This window comes from Alosa alosa, chromosome 6, assembly GCF_017589495.1.
Source record: "Alosa alosa isolate M-15738 ecotype Scorff River chromosome 6, AALO_Geno_1.1, whole genome shotgun sequence".
Taxonomy (NCBI): Eukaryota; Metazoa; Chordata; class Actinopteri; order Clupeiformes; family Clupeidae; genus Alosa; species Alosa alosa.
This window is the reverse complement of record NC_063194.1, coordinates 14421547-14442870: the sequence shown is the minus strand read 5'-3', so window position 1 is coordinate 14442870 and position 21324 is coordinate 14421547. Positions and strand designations below refer to the sequence as shown.

The 21324-nt window shown below is 42.6% G+C and overlaps 1 protein-coding gene across 4 annotated transcripts; it reads right to left on the bottom strand.

The window, feature by feature from the left end:
• Positions 1 to 534: 534 nt before the first annotated feature.
• LOC125295568 (somatostatin receptor type 5-like) lies at positions 535 to 20934 on the bottom strand. Of its 4 annotated transcripts, none has more exons than XM_048244888.1 (3): positions 20398 to 20934; positions 18445 to 18554; positions 535 to 4392 (listed from the first exon to the last, which is right to left on the bottom strand). In XM_048244888.1, the coding sequence occupies exon 3, from the start codon at positions 4326 to 4328 to the stop codon at positions 2844 to 2846; it is 1485 nt and encodes a 494-aa protein (XP_048100845.1). In that variant the 5' UTR covers positions 4329 to 4392; positions 18445 to 18554; positions 20398 to 20934; the 3' UTR covers positions 535 to 2843. The 4 variants fall into 4 exon arrangements, with proteins under 4 accessions (XP_048100845.1, XP_048100846.1, XP_048100848.1 ...); XM_048244889.1 differs by having other exon boundaries at positions 20403 to 20934; XM_048244891.1 differs by lacking the exon at positions 18445 to 18554.
• Between the last annotated feature and the right edge of the window lie 390 nt (positions 20935 to 21324).

The window sequence follows — 21324 nt, the reverse complement described above, 5'->3', positions numbered from 1 at the left end:
AACACAAGATTTGTCTTTGCATTTTCATTGCAAAAAAAGAGATAAACCTTGATCTTGAAAATGATTTTCAGTGGACGAAAATCAAGTAGGCAAACACACTCTTCCAATGCCTTTTCGGGGTGTGGTCATCACATTTCAACACAAGTCCGAGGTGGGAGAGAAACTGAGAAGAAAGAAAAATGAATGTTTGAGCCAAGCCTGAAATGAAATGCTATGTGTTCTGTGACGTGCATGGGGGAAGAATGGGCCGAGGTTGCATTTCAGTCCTCACAGCAAAATGTCTTTGTTTGCTCAAGAGTTCCACAGAAGCCTTTTGCCGAAGAGAGGGAATAATGGCTCAGTGTTCTAGAAGCCTCCAGCAGTGGTGGTGGCGGTGGTTGCGCAGCTCTGGACCCTGCTGTGTGCCCCTACCCTACTGTGCGTGGGTGGCACCACCTCGGGAAACAAATGGCCCATGATTCATACAGATGATATGAAAAACTGTCCAATGATACAGATTTCAGAGAGAAAAATACTCACCCACCCACCCACCCTTTAACCCCATGATCTGTGATTGTAAATCTTCTGCAGTGGGCAGCCCCTGGTAAATACAATGGCAACCCTAAAACAAGGAGGCATGGTCAGAAAACCCAAAGAACAAATAGCAAAAACATCACAGTTAACATTTCGCTGCTCATAACAACTAACAAAGTGACAACAGCAGTATAACACTTCAGAAATGCAGAAATACTTCTCGTGCTCCTGTCTCTCACTCTTGATTACATGTGAAATCTCTGGAGGTGCGAGCATCTTATGAGCACTCTACTCCAATGTCTAATCGTTTAATCATCTTTTAATTACTTCTCTGTTTTTCTAAGAACATCAATGAGTGTGTAGATCCATGTAGGTATACTGCATATGAGGGGAGAGAGAGATAAGATAAGTGTGTGTTTGTGTGAGAGAGAGAGGAGAAAGAGAGAGTGTGTGGGTGGAAATGGATAGAGGGATATGAATCCTGGAGGGGGACTCTCCCTACTCTCCCTTGCCACCGATTAAATGATTTAGTGTTTTATTTATGGGACTCATAAAATACACTTTACGCTGACATATTTAGCTCCAAACTGTGCCAATAACAGGAACAAGATATTACAACTCTGAGACTGTGTTTGTGTATTTGTGTGTGTATTTGTGTGTGTGTGTATTTGCTGACCAATGAGGCATTTACATATACATATCTTCCTCAGAGACTGGTGTTCTCCCAGTAGGACTTTTTGATTTCTTGCTAAGCAATTTACCGTACTGCCTACACTGACTGACTTATGAGTTTCTCTGCTGAAGGACATATTTATGGGAACATTTCTACATATTATAATAATACATATATGTACAGGAAATAGGCAGGTAGGTGCATGACACTTCAAAAAGCTACATAAAAGCACTTAAACTATTCTGCCTGCAGTTTATTCTGGCTCTACAGGAAATCCAGTGGATGACTCATGATGACAATTAAACCACAAACGTATTGTTATTGAAATTATGTCTTACACTCAATCTATTTCCACTGATGAGCTGTTTTTATAATCCATGGTAAAAGTCCACAACATTAGATCCCAAAATAAGCTTAAAATCTCTTCACATTTTCAAAATATGTACACTAGATTCCAAATGACCTCCCACACAAAAAGAATCTATGAACCATGTAAAAACTTCACAGGATAAATGCCTGTCCGCCTTCATCCGCCCAGAAACATCAGTTAAAATGGATCTGGGCTTTTCAACCCAGAAGCTACGTGGAAATCCTGTCCTCGCCAGGCAGGCAAAGTGATGCTGTTTTAAACGTGGCTAATAAAGTGCTGATAGATGTTATTCACTAGTGTGCAAGTCCTCCGTGAGCCACCCAGCAATAAATGCTGCTGCCTCTGCTGCCTGATAGTGGTGTGTGACACAGGTGCAAACCACCACCCTCCCCTCATGCCCTGCTCTGTTCTCGACCACCATAAAAACCTGTCTGGGTACCAAAATATCAGCCATTAAGTGGTGGCGACTGGTAAACACTTGCCGTGCGTCAACAAGGTGCAGCTGCACCTCATTTAGGCTGATTAAAGGCAATGCGGAGGATTGCGGAGCTCGCACTCAACGCTTTGGGCACGACTGCTGGGAGACGGCAAATTTGTGACAATGACAAATTTATTTGTGTCGGAGAAATTTCATACCATCTCTGCGGCATTTGGTAGAGCCGCCTTTGAAATGTGTGTTTAGGTGGCTAGTCTTTTGTTAAGAAAATGGTTCGTATTGATCATTTCCGTGCTTGGTTGGTTGCTCATCTTTTGTTGAGGAAATGCTAATATGGGTAGTAAGAGTGATTATGAGCACTTAGCTTTGGACTCACACTGGGATCTCAAAAACCAACTAAACCCCCGGGGTCTTAAATCGATGTACCTGAGAACACTGCAATGCTCAATTATGGGAGACTGACAGCTAGAGATAAGCTAAATATCCCCATGCCAAATCTAGATAAAGGCACATGCAGATACTATGCACATAATGGTTGAGTTTTGTCCTCTCTGTGCATTCATGATGTGTATGTACTCATCTGTTCATTTTTCTTGTAAAGTCACAAATGGTCACAGTTGGATGTATGCTATATACTCAAAGGTCAGGCATTGAGAAATTGCCTCCAAGAGAGATCAGTCTGCCACATAACAAATATCTTGACATTAACACAGACCTTTAAATAAGATAAGTTTTGTTCCGCTATCACTGAAAAAAAAAAGAAGTTCAAAACCATGAGCAAGTCTGCTGAGGAGTGAAATCAATAATACTGTAAATCTATTTCAAGTAAGATGCAGTAACAAATTTTCACACTACAAATAGCTGATCTCCAGCAGAGGGTTCTTCTCCACTGGTTCCTCTGGCAACGGCTTGACACTTCCGTTTTTAGCTCCATTAAGTAAGGCCGGCACAGTTCCTGGGGGCCCAAAACCTGGGGCTTTCCCTAGGCAATCCCCTGCCGCCGCCCCCCTCCCGTTAGGGGAGATAAGCTCTTGCGCCTCTGAGGCTGCCACCTTGTCGGAGAGCAGTGCGCACGAGGTCTCGGCCTGTTGCCGGCTGATGTTCCCGTTCCCGTTCTGCGCGATCTTGCAGATCTCCGTCATCTCCGTCACCTCCTCCTGATCTTCGTCATCGTCGTCGTCCTCCTCCTCGTCGCCGCCGCGCCGCACGACTCTGCGCAGGCTCTCGCGGGGCATGAGCACGTGGCGCCTCTGCTGCTGCAGCTGCTGCAGCTCTTCGTCCTGCGGCTCCCCGGGCTCCTCCGGCCGCTGCCGGCTGCCGCCACGCTGCCCGCTGCCGTCTGCCAGGTCGTGGTTGTCCACGCGGCGTGACGAGCGGCACAGCGCCTTGCGGAAGCCCCGCTTGAAGTTGTCCGACATGAAGCCATAGATGATGGGGTTGGCGCAGCTGTTGGTATAGGGCAGCACCACCACGAAGTAGAAGAGGCCCTTGGGCACGTTAGGCAGACGTATGATCAGGTTGAGGATGTTGAGCGCGTAGAAGGGCAGCCAGCAGAGCACGAAGACAGCCACCACGATGATCACCATGCGCGTCACCTTGCGCTCGGACTTGCGCCGCTTGGTGGACGTGGCGTGCACCTTCTTGCCCGAGCTGCGGATCTTGATGACAATGAGCAGGTAGCACAGGATGATGATCAGCAGCGGCAGGAAGAAGCCCATGATGGAGGTGAAGATGATGAAGGCGGCGCGCCACACGCTCTCCGGCTCCGGCCAGATGATGTTGCAGTGGCCTCTGTGCACGCCGGCGAACACCACCACCGGCAGCACCACGGTAAAGGAGAGCAGCCACACGGTGGCGTTGACCACCTTGGCCACCTGTGGCCGGCGCCACTTGGACGAGCGGATGGGATGCACCACGGCCAGGTAGCGGTCGATGCTCATCACTGTGAGGCAGAAGATGCTGGTGAACTGGTTGATGCCGTCCACCGTCATCACCAGGCGGCACATGAGCGAGCCGAACGGCCACGAGTGCAGCGCGCCCTGGACGGCCAAGAAGGGCAGGCCCAGCATGAAGAGCTCGTCGGCGATGGCCAGGTTCAGGATGTAGATGTTGGTGACCGACTCGGTCTTGGAGTAGTGCAGCACGATGTGGATGACCAGCGTGTTGCCGCCCAGGCCGATGACGCACACCACAAAGTAGATGAGCGGGATGAGCACACTGGATATGGCGCCATGCGGGTTATCCAGCATCGTATTGTTGCTGTTAGTGAAGTTGCACGAGTCATTGGCGCTGTCGTTGAACTGGTCTACTAAAGGGTATGTGCTGGTAAAATCCATGGTGCCTTGCTTACAAGCCCACAATGATCACTAGTCTGTCCACCCTTGGGCTACTGCATTAGTCCTGAGGATTGGAAAAGAAGAATGTAATAATTACATAGCTATACATATGCATACACAAGCTATAGTTATTTACAAGCTATACATATAGTTACATACCAGTTAAGTTATTCAGTACATGTGAATTTTTCTGGGTGAAATGAGGAGAATCAGAAGGTTACGCATAACAAGGTGTACAGTAATTGATAATCCATATAACAGTGCTTTAAACAAGACCCAAATATTAACCAGCTGTTCGTCTTAGTTTTGCTTTAAGACACCAGCTAGCGTCACAGGAAAACACTGATAATGTAAGCAGTCAAATCCTGTCATTCAATCAGCCATAAAATGTCCTGAAATGATCAATAAAAGCTTCGCTAAAATGACATAGTGATCAAAGGCAAGGAAAAGTGTACACATGACAAAGTGGTTCGGTGGAAACAAACAGAAAAACCCACAATTAACTGATAAGAGGGAGTGGATAGGAAAGACATGGCCGCATGGTGTGGTCAAGGTTGTGGGTCAGACAGGAAACAATTAAGTGAGATGGAGAAGGTTGACTTTGCCCTGAACTCTGTGTTTGGCCAGCCACAGTGCCTATTGACAACTCAGATAAAATCAACAGCGCATGTTCCCACACACAGACAGCACAGCTGGTACTGATAATTGATATTTTATCTGCACCCAGGATGTGTGGGGAGACATCCAAGTGTTTTGTGTCAGTGCGTTAATTAAGTGCACATGTAACGAAAATGTGGCAAGTTGTGTGTGTGTAGCGTGCGTGCGTGCGTGCGTGCATGCATGTGTCTACTGATGTATGAAACACAGCTCTGCAAACAAAGTGCTGACGTGTCTGTGTTTGACCTCCTGGAACACTTACACCTGCCTTTCTCCCTTTCTCCCTTACCCATATACCATGCACCAATACACACACACACAGAGAAATGAGATTTGACTAAAGACAAGCAAACCTCTATCTTTTTCATTAAATAACACAACACCAGTGTTGGGAGTAATGCATTAAAAAAGTAATGTAATTACAGTAATGCATTGCTTTTTGCTGTAATGCAGTAATGTAAGGCATTACCAATACAATTTCACTAATATTTTACTCGGTACAATTCTCAGTAACTGCAGTTACTTTGCTTTTTAATCCAAAATTGAGAAATGCTCAATTGGCACCAGAGAAGATTATCCAAGAATTAAAAAAGTAATCTATGCTGGTCCTGGAATTTGATTGCCTTGTTTAGATGACTATAGAAAGGGAATTTGAGTTATCTTTGCCATTCATGCAACAGATCTAACATGGTTAGGCTATACTTCTCATTTCAAGCAGTGAGAATAACTAAAATGTTGTTTTTACAGACAAAGATCGTAGCCATTATTCTCTATTTGCATTAAGTCTACACTACTGTAAGTGGAAGAAAAGGCAACCAGCAATGATGAGAACCATTTAAAGTCAACATACAATTTCACTATGGCTATATTTTACTATATTAACTTGAGTGACCTTTGGCCTTTGGGGCCTACATTGTCCCATGAGCCATAACTGCAACCATTATATTGTTCTTTTGTTAGCCTTAAGCCTAGCTCAGTCATTATGCCATACCACATCACCTCCTGCCGTGTAATGAGCTGCATTGAACACATGAAGATCTATTGAGAACACCAAATCCATATTTCTTATTATATTATATTACTAAATTCATATTATATTACTTTGGTGAAAGCAATGTAAACGTAGTGTAATGCCTTACAAAGACAGTAATATTGTAATGTAACAAATTACTTTGAGATGACAGTAACAAGTAATAAATAATGCATTATGCTTTTGGAAGTAACTTGCCCAACACTGCACAAGACATACACACACTCACAAACACTCTCTCTCTCTCTCTCTCTCTCTCTCTCTCTCTCTCACACACACACACACACACACACACACACACACACTTACTTATTATGTGTGTTAGGGAACAGATAAATATTGTCCAGATGGTAGACACTAGGAATTGTGTCTATTGTTGAAGAGACATAATTTTATTGGATTTGTGAAGTTCCATTGCTCATTAAAAACTCAGTTGGACAGAATAATTTCCTCTGGCTTTGTTGCCAACACAATGCAAGAACAAGCTGAGAACATTTGAAGAGTTCAACAAAAACTAGAATGTAATGCCAGAGGAATTACAATAGTGGAAAGCTGCTGGCTTAATGTTGGTGGGGAAATTCCTGGAAAAAACATTAAATCACTTAATTTTTGAGTTCATACAAACCCTTGTACCAAAAGACATGTGTCAAGGCGGTCTTGAGATATAACACTCAAGGTGTTTTTGACCTTGACATTTGACTTTTGACCTCCAACATCAATTCACTTCATCTTTGAATCCATACAAATACTCATACCAAATTTCAGGCATGTATGTCAAGACATTCTTGAGATATCGCACTCAGAGTGTTCATTGACTTGACCTTTGACCTTTGACCTCCAACATCAACTCACTTCATCTTTGAGTCCATACAAACACTTGTACCAAATTTGAAGCATATGCGTCAAACAGTTCTGGAGATATAATGCGCAAAGCATGAGATATGGCTGTGACTTTTATTTTGACATAGGGGAAACACTTAAACAGGATGTGTAGTTTTAGGGAGCACCAGATTGTATGCATTAGAAGCTGAGACAGTTGATTTAGAGACGGTTGATAAAGCGAGACGATTCATAAGAGGGTAAATTCTGGCACGTTGTGACGTGGGGTTCGAAGCTGTCACGCCCATTTAGGAGTCTAGCGGGAGGTCCAGTGTCTATGTATTCCTATGGGAGAAATTAACATTTTCACGGAATATGACCAATCCCATAGCCCTACATTCAGCAGTGTAAGTTTTGAACCCATTTTCTAGAAGCCACATGTCTCCCTAACATTCCGACATTGAAATTGTATTTTCCAACTAAAACAAATAAAGACAAAAAATAGCTTTGTTCGTGATCTGTCACTGTCTCCTCAAAGCTCTGGTGCACAGCCACCTGTTCTCAGAGGCTCTAAACTCAGAGATGGTTGATAAACTAACCTAACATATTTTTTGCTAGAACTAGTAGACTACCACAAAGTTGCTGAACATATGTTACTTCAGGTTTGTTTGCAACAATATATAAGTTTAACCAAAGTTCTTAGCTGCTAGCTAGCTAGCGAACATTGCCATTCACTTTCCGTTTACTGTGCTAACGTTAGCTAACTAGCTAGCAAGCTCGTTTAACAGGGCAAAATGAAATTATTCATTCCGTGTCTGAAAGAGTGTTTCATTGGCATCACACACAAACAATGACTGTAAAATAGTATACAAAATGATATGTATATGTTATTATTGCTTATTCAGAGAAAAGTTTATGTTTTGACACGCCTATTTAGGAGTCCGGAACTAGTGCCATTTCGTTCCATTGGTGAATCGTCTTATGATTCATCTTAGTTAACTATAGAATCTTTGGTTGATTCACAGGTGACACCTGTGCCAGTGTTCTAATTAGCCCGGGAACTACTCTGGGAGCTTAAAGGTGCGATTTGTAGGATTGTTACCGAACGTTCTGTAGGCCAAAATCAAAACACTGGTGAACGCGCTCAAGACTACCAGACGCGAGCCTTTTCTGGGTTGCCAGATGTAATGAAGACTTAGCTAATGTTCGTTGACCTGCAGCTGCTTTAACGTTTCTTCAACCATGACCTAGCTACACATTACGGAAACAGTGAAAACAAAACATACCTCTCTAACCAATGTAACATATTTAGCTGAAGTTAGCGATGCAGATTAAGTTTAGCCTAGGCTACCTGTTGTGGAGAAATATGGCCAGCTCTGCGTCCGACTTGATATTCTTCGTTTGACTAAGACGTCACCATCTCAGGAAGCTCCTCTGATGTCGACTTAATTTGTTTCTTGTTTTAATTTTGGAAATTTTCCTGCCTCTCGTAGGCGTTCATGACTACAACTGACAGCTGTTGACAGTTGGCGCTAGCCCATTATTAATACGCTATTCTAGAATTAATCGTTCAAAACATAAACGAAAATTCCAAGAGATTCCGCCCCGTAACTCTTTTTTTTTCATGGGTTTTATGGGGTTTTACGGGTTAGAGTAATATTGTCAAATAAGCCATTACTTCAATTCATCGTGTTTCCTTACTCTCTGACAACATATGGTGATCATTTTTGGAATGGTTACAGTTTATTTTCCATTATTTTCTACATACTGGACCTTTAACAAGCGCAGCTGCCTTTAGGCCATTATGACATCATAGCTTTTGAAGTCTATGGGGGAAAAATTAGCTTTTTAAAATTTTTAATCCCCTATTTCTCAAAAAGTATAAACTTTTAAGAAAATCTGAGAAAATACATCTCTTGCCCCAATCCAGACCTACAAAACGGTTATTTCAACATGTCTATATGTTAAGCGGTTAGAGTCGCATTCATTCTTGAAAAGGTAAAAAAATAACTATAATAACTAGAAATGTGATTCCAAGGAATTACCAGTGCATGAAAATGCAAAAGTTGTGATGTAAAATATCATGTATAGTTAAAATCGATAATATATAGATGGTTACTATGGTGATGCTAGGATAGACATGGTGGTTGCATAGCTTAATAAAAGTTGATAGTTTAAAAGTAAACAGTTTAAAAGTTGAATGTAGATAGTTTAAAAGTTGTTGATAGACTGATAGTTTAATGCGCGTTGATAGACAAATAGTTTAAAGGCTCTATATAGGTAGATAGTTGACAATAACTGACAGTTGGAATGGCTCTAATGTTTGCTAGCAGTTATGCTAACTATGCTAACAAAGCTAATAATGTTAACCAAGTTACTTAGCTAACTTAGCTAATGTTTTCTAGCAGTTTTTTTTTTAAAAATGCTAATAATGGTAATGCTGCTAACTATGTTAACAATGCTAACCATGTGACTTAGCTAACTTAACTAATCATTTTTAGCAGTTATGCTAAATAGTTAATTATGTCAACTATGCTAACAATGCTAATGATGCTAACTAGCGAGTGAGGACTTTTATTTTGAAACAGTTGAAGGCAGAGGATACAGTTGATGGAGTCATAGTTTACTGACAGTTACAACAGTTGAGAACAGTTAAAAAGTTGGATAGTTTAAAGGACTTTTATTTTGAAACAGTTGTGGGCAGAGGAAGCAGTTGAACAGGATCTGTAGTCTTAATAGAGCCATATTGTATGCTTAAAGCCTGAGACAGAATATATAGTTTAAAAGTTAAATGTAGATAGTGTAATGGATGTTGATAGACAGAAAGTTGAATGGATGTTTATAGGCAGATTGTTTAATGGATGTTGATGGATAGTTTAATGGGTGGATGAGTGAATGGTTTGAAGAGGATGAATGGATAGAACGTTGGATGAAATGTGCCTTATATCCTTGTAGAATGGAGAGACACAGAGAAAGAGTTGACCTAGTTCAGCAGAAAGCAGTTGATACAGGTGCAATCAGTTGAACTGGCTCTTTGATGGGGCCTAGATGAGCAGCTGGAAGTTGATACAGGTGCAAATCAAGTTAATTAGCCCATTGTGATGTTATCAGCCCAATGTTAAGTCTATGGGGAAATTTTGAGTAGTTTTTAATAAATAGTTTAAAAAGTATAAAAGTTACAAAGATGAAAAATACAAAGCCCAGATGTCCTAAGTAAGACCTACGTAACATAGTTTGAATGAAGTTTCTACATTAAACGTAGACGTTGCATTAACTGTGTTAGAAGAAGAAGAAGCCTAGGAAGAACAGTACAGTGCATTGTAATAAGAAGCCAGGAGAAAGGTTCGAATTGTCAGGACAATTCAGCTGCGAACAAAAAGCAAACAAGAGGATAATACAGTAAGTTGATTTTCCACTCAATGCATAAAAAATGGATGACAGAATAAGTCAAGTCAAGTCAGTTTTATTTTTAAAGCGCATTTAACATGCACATAGTGCAACCCAAAGCGCTCCAACAAACAAGACACATAACAAGACAAAGCGATGCGGATGGAGCGTGATTGTAAGCCCATGACATCAAGACATGACAAATACATTTAAAAAATAACAAATACAAAAAATCATGGACGGAGTGGCGTAGTCGCCAGCGTACCCATGACACCAAGACATACAAGGCAGACAACAAAACAAATAAACAAATAAAAACTGAAAAAAAAAGAAAATATATTTAAAGGAACCGTATGTAAAAGATGTATTTCAATTAATCATAAAATTGCCCTGATATGTCACTAGACATTAAGAAATCATGTTCATTTCAAATACTTATATCACTGAGTAGTCTGGCCAGGATATTGTCATTTAAAAAGTGAAGTTGCAGCCCTCAACTGATGTTGATGTTGTCATGTTGTGTTTTGGCCTAATGCGCCACCCTCCACCTATCTACTAATCTCAAAGTCAGTAGAGTTTCGGCATCCGGTTGCCAACTCTGCCAGTCAGAGGGGAGGGGAAGGGGATACACCGCTCTACAGTAATTTGAAAGTGATTGTAGTACCAGTTTTGGCCACAATCTTACATACGGTTCCTTTAAACAGGGGAAAGATGATGTTCAAATTAGTCCAATTTCCAAACCAGCTGAAAATGTCCAAGGGCAAGGATGATCCGTGAAAACTGCACAGAGTGTCTTCACAACCGATATGCCAACAAAGTTCTTTAACGTTAGCAAATGATCAACCCGGTGAATTCACTGGCAGTCTGGAGATCACGTTAATGTTAGGCCTTGTAGACTGCAGTCTGGAGATCACAGGAAGCACAGAGAACTGAGAAACTGATGGCTGTATTCAAGCAACACATTCACAGTTGATGACACAACACGCGCGCACACACACACACACACACACACACTGTATCTAAAAAACATTTCTTGGTTTCAAAGGGGAAAAAAAACTCAAAAATGTAAAAACATGCCTCAACGCTCAATGGAAAATGCATTCTCACAATCCTGATTTTTCATGAAAAAACAGCTCCTTTGAAAGCTGCATTGTGACTGGCTGAGAGATTTTAATAACCATTGGTCTATGGTAACCAATGCCATACACAGAGAACACACGTCACATGTCCTTTTATCACTCACAGCTCTGAATACCTCACAAACTACGGCATGCTGATGGCACTGGTATGTACAGATCCTGGACTGTGGTATGGTGGCGCCGTGCGGCACCATCTCCTGGAATTCACAAGCCAGCTCCATTCAGGCTTGCACCCTTCCTTAGGCTTGTCTAAGGCCCCGCCGGATGAATGCCTTATCTTAACAAGCCTCACAGATGTTGCACTCAGGACAACATTTTAATTTGTGGGGAGGTGGAAGTGGAGGTTGCCACGGTCCCCTGGCATACAAATGACTGTGGTGCTCCTCCTGCTGCTGTTGCTGTTGATCAGCCTCTTTCTCGTGGCGGCACACAGGGGAGTCATCCATCGAGCTGCAGAGGAGCACTCATTAAGTCGCCCTGTGGCATGTGGTGGCGTGGAGATGATTGTGCCTCTGAGAGAGAAGAATCCAATCCTGCCCCCCTCACACACATGCACGCACGCACACACACACACACACACACACACACACACACACACACACACACACACACCCTTCACTACAATCTCGGAAACTAGGGAGAAGCCAATGCGCATCTGGAGGCAGAGTTGTCAGTCTTTCCAATACAAGCCTCTCATCCAGCACAATATATTTTAAGTGAAGTTCAGGCTTCCTACTGAGCAGCACAGAGCACACACTGGCTGAGGCCTATCATACACCAAACGGACAGAATACAGAACAGATATGATGCAAGTTGTTTGTGCAATCACACTTGGCACCTGAAGCAGCATGGCAGAGCCGACCGACTCTTAATACAAGAAGTGCCAGTCTACACAAACACTATCCCACTCCACACAGACTCTACCAGAGTTGACAAGTACACACAACCGGCAAACACCTCCCACAAGTCATGCATGGGGATTCACATTCCTAGGCCCCCCCTAACCTCCTCCATCCGACCCCTACTGTAAATAACATCAAGTAAATATTCCCACAGCAGTGCCCCGCAGCAGGTTGAGACAACACTGCTGGCTCTCCGGTGTGCTTGTTGATAAAAGGCACCAGGAGGCTCTGCCAACACCGCCTGCAGGTCACATGACTGATCGGCCAATCAGGCTCTAGCTGCTCCCAGTGTGCCACCTGCCACCCAGTGCATCTCTCTCTGTCTCTCGCACACAGTCTGTCTCTCTTTCTCTCATCCGCTCTCAGGTGCCATTTGATAATGCGCCACCCTTTGATGCCAGCTTGACTCTTTGACGCTCTTTGATTAGGAAGAGGGGCTGCCAGCCCTGGCTGTCATTCTGAGATCCTTCTCACCATCTCTCTCCCTCTCTCTCTCTATCCTCTCCTACCTCCTCTTGTCCTCTAACGTCATCCCTCCCTCACGGCCCTCTCTTTGCTCATTTGTCCCATTTGTGTCTGGAAAAGACAAGTCTAAAAACATTCTCTTGTCAACATTTCATTTTCCCGCGCTGCCTCATATCTCTTGTTGCCGTTCGATCGTGGCATCAACTCCAAGAGAGTGACATGGTTGTATTATTCATTACAGGGTGGTGGACGCCCTTGGAGTATTACACAACCTCTTAGTCAGAAGACTGTCGGTGCCCACGTTGGAGCTAAAGCGAGAACAGATCCTTCATGGCTAAGATCTGCTCAGTAGGTTTCAAATGCAGCTCAGCTGATTAGTGGAAATGTCAGAGGAAAGGGCAACCCTCCCTCACTCCCTCCATCTCTCTCTCTTTCCCTCTCTGAATGTTGTTTTTTCCCTCACAGTGAACATAAGATTATCATGATCTCTTCTGAGATAATACACACTTACAAGGATCATAATGCATCTCTGCCGCCCACTCCATTATTGCAGCCTCAGAAGAGCAGCAATCATAGTAAGTCACTCTCCTTTCAAAGAACTCACAAATTTCCTCTTTGGTAAACATTGTTTGTATAATGCCTGCAGCCTTTCATGAGATCCCATCCTTCAGTTTAAAACGGTAGCCTTGAAGCACTGGTACATCTCATCTTGATTTCAGCTCACCTTTAAAAATGCCCTGGGGGGGGTGTCCTGTAATTATAGAACATTTTTCCACAAAAACAAGACATACAATACAGTACATGGGAGAGAATAAATTACTGGTGCGTCTGAGGTAGCCTATCAGTAAAATAAGACAAGCCAAATCACGGCATTCTCAGTAGGAACAATGGGTGGCTGGGTGGGAGTATCCTGTTCCTGAAATGGCTGTACCCCCCCCCCCCACCCCCACACACACACACACCTCTCTCTCTCACACACACATACACACACACTCTGCGACTTTATCATGAAAATTACTGTTCTCAGCCAGCCCTCTGCATAACCTGGCCATTGCAGTAACCTTGCTGTTGCCAAGTAAAAGCCAACTGCACTCCTTCCTGAAATCATTTGCTTCAAATAAAGCTTTTGTCAGATGTGACCTTCAAAGATAATCTATTCACCTCCTGTCAAACAACAGAACACTTTTCAGAGCACCTCTATTGGACTTGCAAAGTTCCTTCAGCTCTCATTCAACCAAACGTTGTTTTTTCTTTTATTACAGTGCATGAAAATGCACTGTTCTGTTATCCGAAGTCTTCTTCTTCTTCTTCTTGTTCTTGTTCTTCTTCTTCCCACCAAATTTCTGCGTCTAATTCAGCTTTAACCGTTTAACGTATAAACTTCGTTCAAACTTTGTAACGTAGGTCTTGAAAAGGACACGTGGGGAATGTATTTTTCACTTTTGTAAACTTTATACTTTTTGAGATATTAATAAAAAACAAGCTTATTTTTCCCCATAGACTTAACTTGGGCTGATGACATCACAATGGGCTAATTAACTTGATTTGCACCTGTATCAACTTCCAGCTGCTAACTACTAGGACCCATCAAAGGGCCAGTTAAACTGATTGCACCTGTATCAACTGCTTTCTGCTTAACTAGGCCAACTCTCTCTGTGTCTCCATTCTACAAGGATATAAGGCACATTCCATCCAACTTTCTATCCATTCATCCTCTTCAAACCATTCACTCATCCACCCATTAAACTATCCACCAACATCCATTAAACAATCTGCCTATCAACATCCATTCAACTTTCTGTCTATCAACATCCATTATCTAAACACTATCTAAATTCAACTTTTAAACTATATACTCTGTCTCAGGCTTTAAGCATACAATCTGGCTCTCTTAAGACTACAGATTCTGTTCCTATTTCCTCTGCCCACAACTGTTTCAAAATAAATGTCCTCACTACAATAATTCACTATTAAATAATTTAACTATTTAAACTACTCAACTATTTAACTGTTTAGACATTTCAACTGTCAGTTGTTATCAACTATGACTCCTGCCAACTGTTTCCAAATAAAAGTTTGTTTCGCATTTTATGTTAATATACAGTATGTTTATATTTTCATGCACTGGTAATTTCCTCGAAATTACATTTTCTAGTTTTGTGTGCAATTCATTTCAGTTTTGTATTGGAGTTAATGGACTGAGCCTTGAATGTCAATAAATGGCTATCTGGCTAGATAGAGAGAAATGTTGGGCTGAAGTTAGTACTGAAAAGCAGTGTACCGTTAAGTCAGACAGGCCACTAATGGTCCACCCGCCTTTCAGCCATCAGCTTGACCAACACTAACTAAAGTTGCCTTGTAAAAGGAAGGAGGCTCTTTTAAGAAGCTGTTCTGCCGTTCCTTTTCATCTGCAGAGCTCACTCCACAACACCCATCACCCCCCCCCCCCCCGCAAGCTGCAGAGGATCACTTATCTATACCTACTAGCATGACAAGAAGCCCCCTGAACTAAGCCGTTCAGCCAAACATAATTGTCAGCCTACTCCTCTAATAAATGATCATTATACTAGACGAGAGTGGTCCTGATTGAAATATCTCACACGATCCATTAACCAGGTGTGCAGGCAATGCTTGGCAGACTTCCCCAGAACTATCATTACACACCTGGCAATGTTAAGGGCACATATTCAGATCTGCTCAGGATGTGAACAAGATGTGAATACAAACTTGCATAAAAATGTGGATGAGAACCGCAATCTGTCCAACGCACCCTTTATACTGTCATTTCATACGGCACTTTGCTTGGCAGTGAAGCATTTTGAAGGAGCCATTCAAGTCACTCAGTGATAATATCGCCAGTTGGTGCAAAAAAAAAGGAAAAACAAGTAGAGATGCCTTGAAGGCACTATGTAAAATATACACTACAGATGTCAAAACTGAAATGTGGCTCTGTTGTGAGAGCTCCTTTCATGTGAAAAGGACCAGTGTGGGTGTCTCACATAGAACCCTCTGAGCAAGAGTATACAGAGAAACTGAACAAAATTGAGCGCAGTTCTCTAGTCAGCGTGATGCAGCGCCCTCGTCTGCAATGACTTTTACTGACCGTACGACTATAAATAGCAGCACTGAGCATACATGAGCTCCATCCAAAGCAAGCAGAGAGAGAGAAAAAACAGAGCAATTCTTGGTCATTCTGAGCCTTTGTGCTCACTGATGTATAGGCACAGATATAACTTGCCCCTCTGACTGATAATGTAAATGTCTGAGAGTCTCCCAGAGGACACAATCAACTAATTGGATATTTTCTGTTAAACAGTGTGGGACGCAGCAGGGGACAATAAATCTCGGCAAAGTCACTTCCGACCGTCTTTGTTTGCATGTGTGGCTTGCCTAATGAAATCTGGTCCATCTAATGCTGTAGCCATACACAAGCTGGATCAATGCTCAACATTTATTCTGAGAGGATGGCTGTTAGTCCAATAGGGCTGCAGCTAACAATTATTTTTATAGTTGATTAATCTGTCGATTATTTTATAGACTAATCAACTAATTATTTGATTGATTAATGTCAGAAAACAGTAAACAAAAATGTGATCATTGTTTCCCAAAACCCTAAAATGTGTCCTCAAATGCCTTCTTTTGTCCACATGCCAAAGATATTTAATTTTCTGTCATAGAGTAAATGTTCAAGTCTACGAAGCTACAAGCAGAGAATTCTGAGGTATATTCTTTAATGCCCCAAACTAGTCAGTACTACCTACTGCTAAAATAGTTGATTAATTTACTGTAATATTTGTCAACTAATCGAGTATTCGTTTATCAATTAAGTTAAATGTTGCAGCCCTAAAGTCCAGTGCAGCAGAAGTGATTCTGGAGTACACTTCATGTATGGAGACAGGACAGTGTGGAGGGGCGGAAAATAAGTGGGAGAGATATTTGGAGTAGGGCGCTCAATCCTGTGCTCCTACTTGCACCCATCCATAGAAATGGATGCTATTGCTTGCACCACTGCAGCTCTCCTGAAGAAGTGATTTTTATGTGGAGATGAGGCAGGATGAATCCTCCAGCCAGACGTGGAGCAGACAAGGGAGATGACTCAGTGATGGCAAGGGGTGTGTGTATGTTGGGGGTAGCTGTCAGTCAGAGGGCCACTCGCTCACTGGGATCAACGGGCTGGCAGCTCTACTTGTCGCACCACAAAGCTTTTGAACTTGAAGGCACACACATACACACACACACACACATGCATGTACATACACACACACACACACACACACACATTCATGTATTGTATGTATATTCACCACACTTACTGGAATAGTTTTTCCACCCCACATACAAATAAACAGCTCCTAGAGGAAAATGTGATTTGTCAGTGATTACTTTGTCGTATCACACACTCGAGGTGCCAGGGCAGCTGCCTGTGCCACTGCCTTTGTCCCAGACTTCTGTGATAGCGACATACTGGCAGTCTGTCACCTGAGCACCGCCGTTGCTGAGGATGACAGTGGCTTGGCAGAAGTTAGGGATCCACTCTCATTAGTGCCAACAGTGAAATGTTTGAGAACAACAAAAGAAACAAAGAAAGAAACAAAGAAACAAAGAAAAAGAAAAGGAATAGAGGAATGAGTGAACGAGACATGGCGCAGACGTGACACAAGGCGCACAAGGTCATTCTAGTAGGGGGAGTGGCACTTGCATGACTGGTGTTTGAAGAACTTATCAGCATTTAGCATTCATAGCAAATCTTTCTATAAACCCCTTTCTCTCCCTCTCTGTGAGCTGGTTCACTCTTGACACAGTTTTTGCATTAGTTCTTGCATCTGTGGGCTGTTGTTAAGATGTTAGTGCTACAGTAATATTCCCCCTCCATTATCAGCCTCTACTAATTAGATGACAACATGGGAGTCCACACATCACAGTGTTTTTGCACTTTCACGTGCTGCTGACCAAGTGTCTTGCAAAACCTTGGTGTTTCTGTATGAAATACAACCAATTCTCTCAGCGCTGTGACACAAGTTGCTCTGGTCTGCGACAAACAGTCATTGTTGGAGGCATTTCAAGGGGAGTATTGTTAATCCACCCACCGGCTTCACAGTATCATACATCTTTAGTGAGATCTTGAAGTGTGTTTATGCAAACATGTTTCGATTTCCAACATGCATTTGGAGGTCAAGGCCAGGGTACTCAATGTACAGTATACACAGTGTATGGATTCCTTGCCAAAGACGTTTACTGCCACAAGATAACATTCCATAAATGAGTTACCCCTTCATGGGCTTATTTGAGTATTGAGAAACCATGAATAAAAAATATGAAAGAGGTGACCCTGCACATCACAATATGAATATCTGGTTTTGATGCATTACCCCCGAAGCTTGAAAGTAAAATAACATTCTGTCTTGGGAGAGACGGAACAAAATTAAATCCCCTCTAAATCTGTGCGTGGATAAACCGCACACATCTCTAATGCATCTCCACATTATCTCTGGAGTGCTTTTGGCTCGGGCCACCTTACCCATGATATCAGGCTCCATCTCTCGGCTTTCTCATTCTAATTCTGCCCCCCTCACACGCACACACACAACACACACTACCCCACCACCCTCCTCGTCTGCTCTCCCCCGTTTCAAAGTGACTGTCAAGATGCCGCGAGAGATGCACACGGTGACCATGAAAAAAACCCACACATACATCAGAGGAGATAAACACAAAACCTTATTTTCTGCCTCTCTGGTTCCCACTTCAGTAGTTTCAGTCGTCTCTCCTTAGCATTCTGTTCTGTCTCTCATCTCGCCTCAGCATCTTCTAACAGTCTTAGTTTCATCTGAAATGAGTGGAAAACAAGAGTGGCTGTTTGCTTTCTCAGTCTTTGGACACAGGCTCTGCTGCTCTCCGCTGTCTTTGTCCTTATCGGAGTACACTTCTGGTACTACCAATTAAGCAGCTTGTTTAAAACAAATAAACAATCAGCACAATATTATATACATTCTTATTATAATTCATTTGAATTTCTTTTGGGTTTATTTAAACGAATGAACAAATAAGCAGTGTAATATCATATACATGCTTGTTATTTCCTTTGAAGAGCAATCAATTGTGTAAAGATTGGCTTTATGTGTAAGCTAAATGTAGGATGTTGACAGCTGGAGTGATTTGGACAGCATATATACAAACATACATGAACAGGAGGTGACAGATGGCAAAGACGTGTGAGTAGCAGAAAGCTATTCTTGGTGAGAAAGCTGTAAGGAGCATGTGTGGTTGTGGGAGCCGAAGTCACGCTAGATTATTTGTCCATGATGTGAGAACCCTGGGGGAGGGCACCTATGGAATTCTACAGACTCGGAGTTGTGGGTGTACATACACACACATTTACATTTCTATATGTTCAAGTCCAACCTCCTTTGACCCCCCATCCCTTGCCCGCACACACACACACACTGATACATATGTACATACATATGTATGATACACTGATACATATGTATACTTAACATTGGCTTTTACCACTGGTGTACATTATACGTTTTCTTAGCGGTGCAAGATTGTGTGTACTCATCCTTCATGTGGACAGGCCAGATGTGTATAACAAGGTATGCTCTCACCCACAATGAGAACAGAGTACAGGTTGAGGGATATTCTCTTGCAGTAATTCACGAGACAGTGCAAAAACAGTGGAGAGGAGGCACGAGCACCCGCCTATTAAGGTTGTGAATGAGTGCGCTCCAGGTGGATGAGCTCAGGAGTGGCCGAGTGGGTGGTCATCTGAAGGAAGGAAGCCATAGATCCCAAGGAGCTGCTAATTAGCGCGGGCGGATAGCTGCACTGGTTTCCGTTTTTAATCATCCCCTCTTCTACCATCCCCAAACCCTGCCCACCGAACCTCACCCCGCAGTGCTGAGGCCACAAACCAACACTAATGTAGATGCATGAGCTCTCTCTTTCTTCCCCTCCTCTCTTTCTCTCTCCCCTTTCTCTTTCGACCCCTCACTTATGTGGCTGTGCATCTTTTCACTGTGTTTCTACTTCTAAAACATGAGACAATGCATAATCAGTGACAGAGGGCTAAGGGATGCTGTCTCCAAGATATGCATGTATAAAAGACATGACTGACACTAAAGAGTAAGACTAAAGTAGTACTGTAGATGCCTTATTTAAAAAAAAGATGTACAATTGTCAAGGAACAGCTTACACAACATATTGATGTTGGAATATATGCCATAAATGTGAAATATGTGTGAATGTGAAAATAACTTGCATGCAAAACATTCTAGTAATAGTATGTTTGTGACATGTCCATGAATTACACTCTTAACATGTACCTCCACACTGTGTCTCTTCACTTCACACTGACTGCACAGAGTGGTCTGCTGGCCTGTGTTTAAATCACACTTGACCAGCACTACACTTCCACTCCTGATTGAGGGACTCACTGTGAGACTCTTGCGCCCACAGTTACTGCTGTGGGATCCACATTAAGCAGATCAAGTGTCCTATTTTAAATCCAAAAAAATATGTTACTATAAGCAAGTCACCCTGGGCCATAAACAACTTTGGAATGTAGCCTATTTCGTTGTAAAATGAAGTATAGACTTGACATCGAAACATGTGTAGGCTACTCGAACACTCAGGTTTTCTTGCACAAATAAGGAAATGGGGAAACTCACCTTACCTGAAACTGTTTTTGCAACGCAGATCCTGGAAATGTGCGTTGTGGATATCCAAAGAATTATGAAAAACTAGACTACGTTCGGAATGCGAGCGCCATGTAATTCTTTACTTGACAGCTAAAATCTTTACAGCTTTTAACAAAACCTAAATCAATTGCTACTCGCTCACTCAGCTGGGCAGATGTTCGTCAGTCATTTGGACTTAGAGCCCGACTTACATTGCGTCTATACAACTCGTTTGCAATGTGCCACCGCAAACCGTATGGCACGGGAAGTCCTCGGCTCAACATTACATCGCTCTACGCCATCGCTAGGCTGTAACCAGGTAACGAATATGAAAGGAGACGCCCCAGGGAGAAGCAGGGGGTGTTGAATCTACTCGCTCTTCTGTAATATTCACAAACTGTTTACGGGGAAACAGTGCGCGCGTAACAAACAATATGCACGAGCCGCGGTACAAAACTTTTATCCTCCTACTGATATCAGTGAACGCCGTCGTTAATTGCGTTTCGTAGAGTATGTCTGAGGAAAGTTAACGTTAAGTGCCAGTCGAGATGCAGAGTCGCAATCCACACAGAGAATGTATGTGGGCTGTGATTACGCACGAGGCAGCGCTCTGGGGAAAGAAACTACAATTCTGTTGTGCCGGAGAATTCTGTTTTACACTCTGCCAATATAAACCTCCTTTTGACAAATGTTAATGTTTTCACCCTACCCCATGTTTGTGTCCATATCTAGATTTCTTCATCTTACATAAATATCCCAACAGCTTCATAATAGCCATTGGCTTGTGTCATTCTTAAAGAAACCAACATAGTGACTTTTCCCTTATTTCATAGAGACCTGACAGACAAATCGTTATAGATTTTTTTGTGAGGCTTAGCTTTGGGCCGTGCGGCTATTGCAACTACCAACAGCAGATGG

Coding starts and splice junctions, on each gene's coding strand:
- LOC125295568 (XM_048244888.1), bottom strand. CDS start 4,328: ATGGATTTTACCAGCACATACCCTTTAGTAGACCAGTTCAACGACAGC.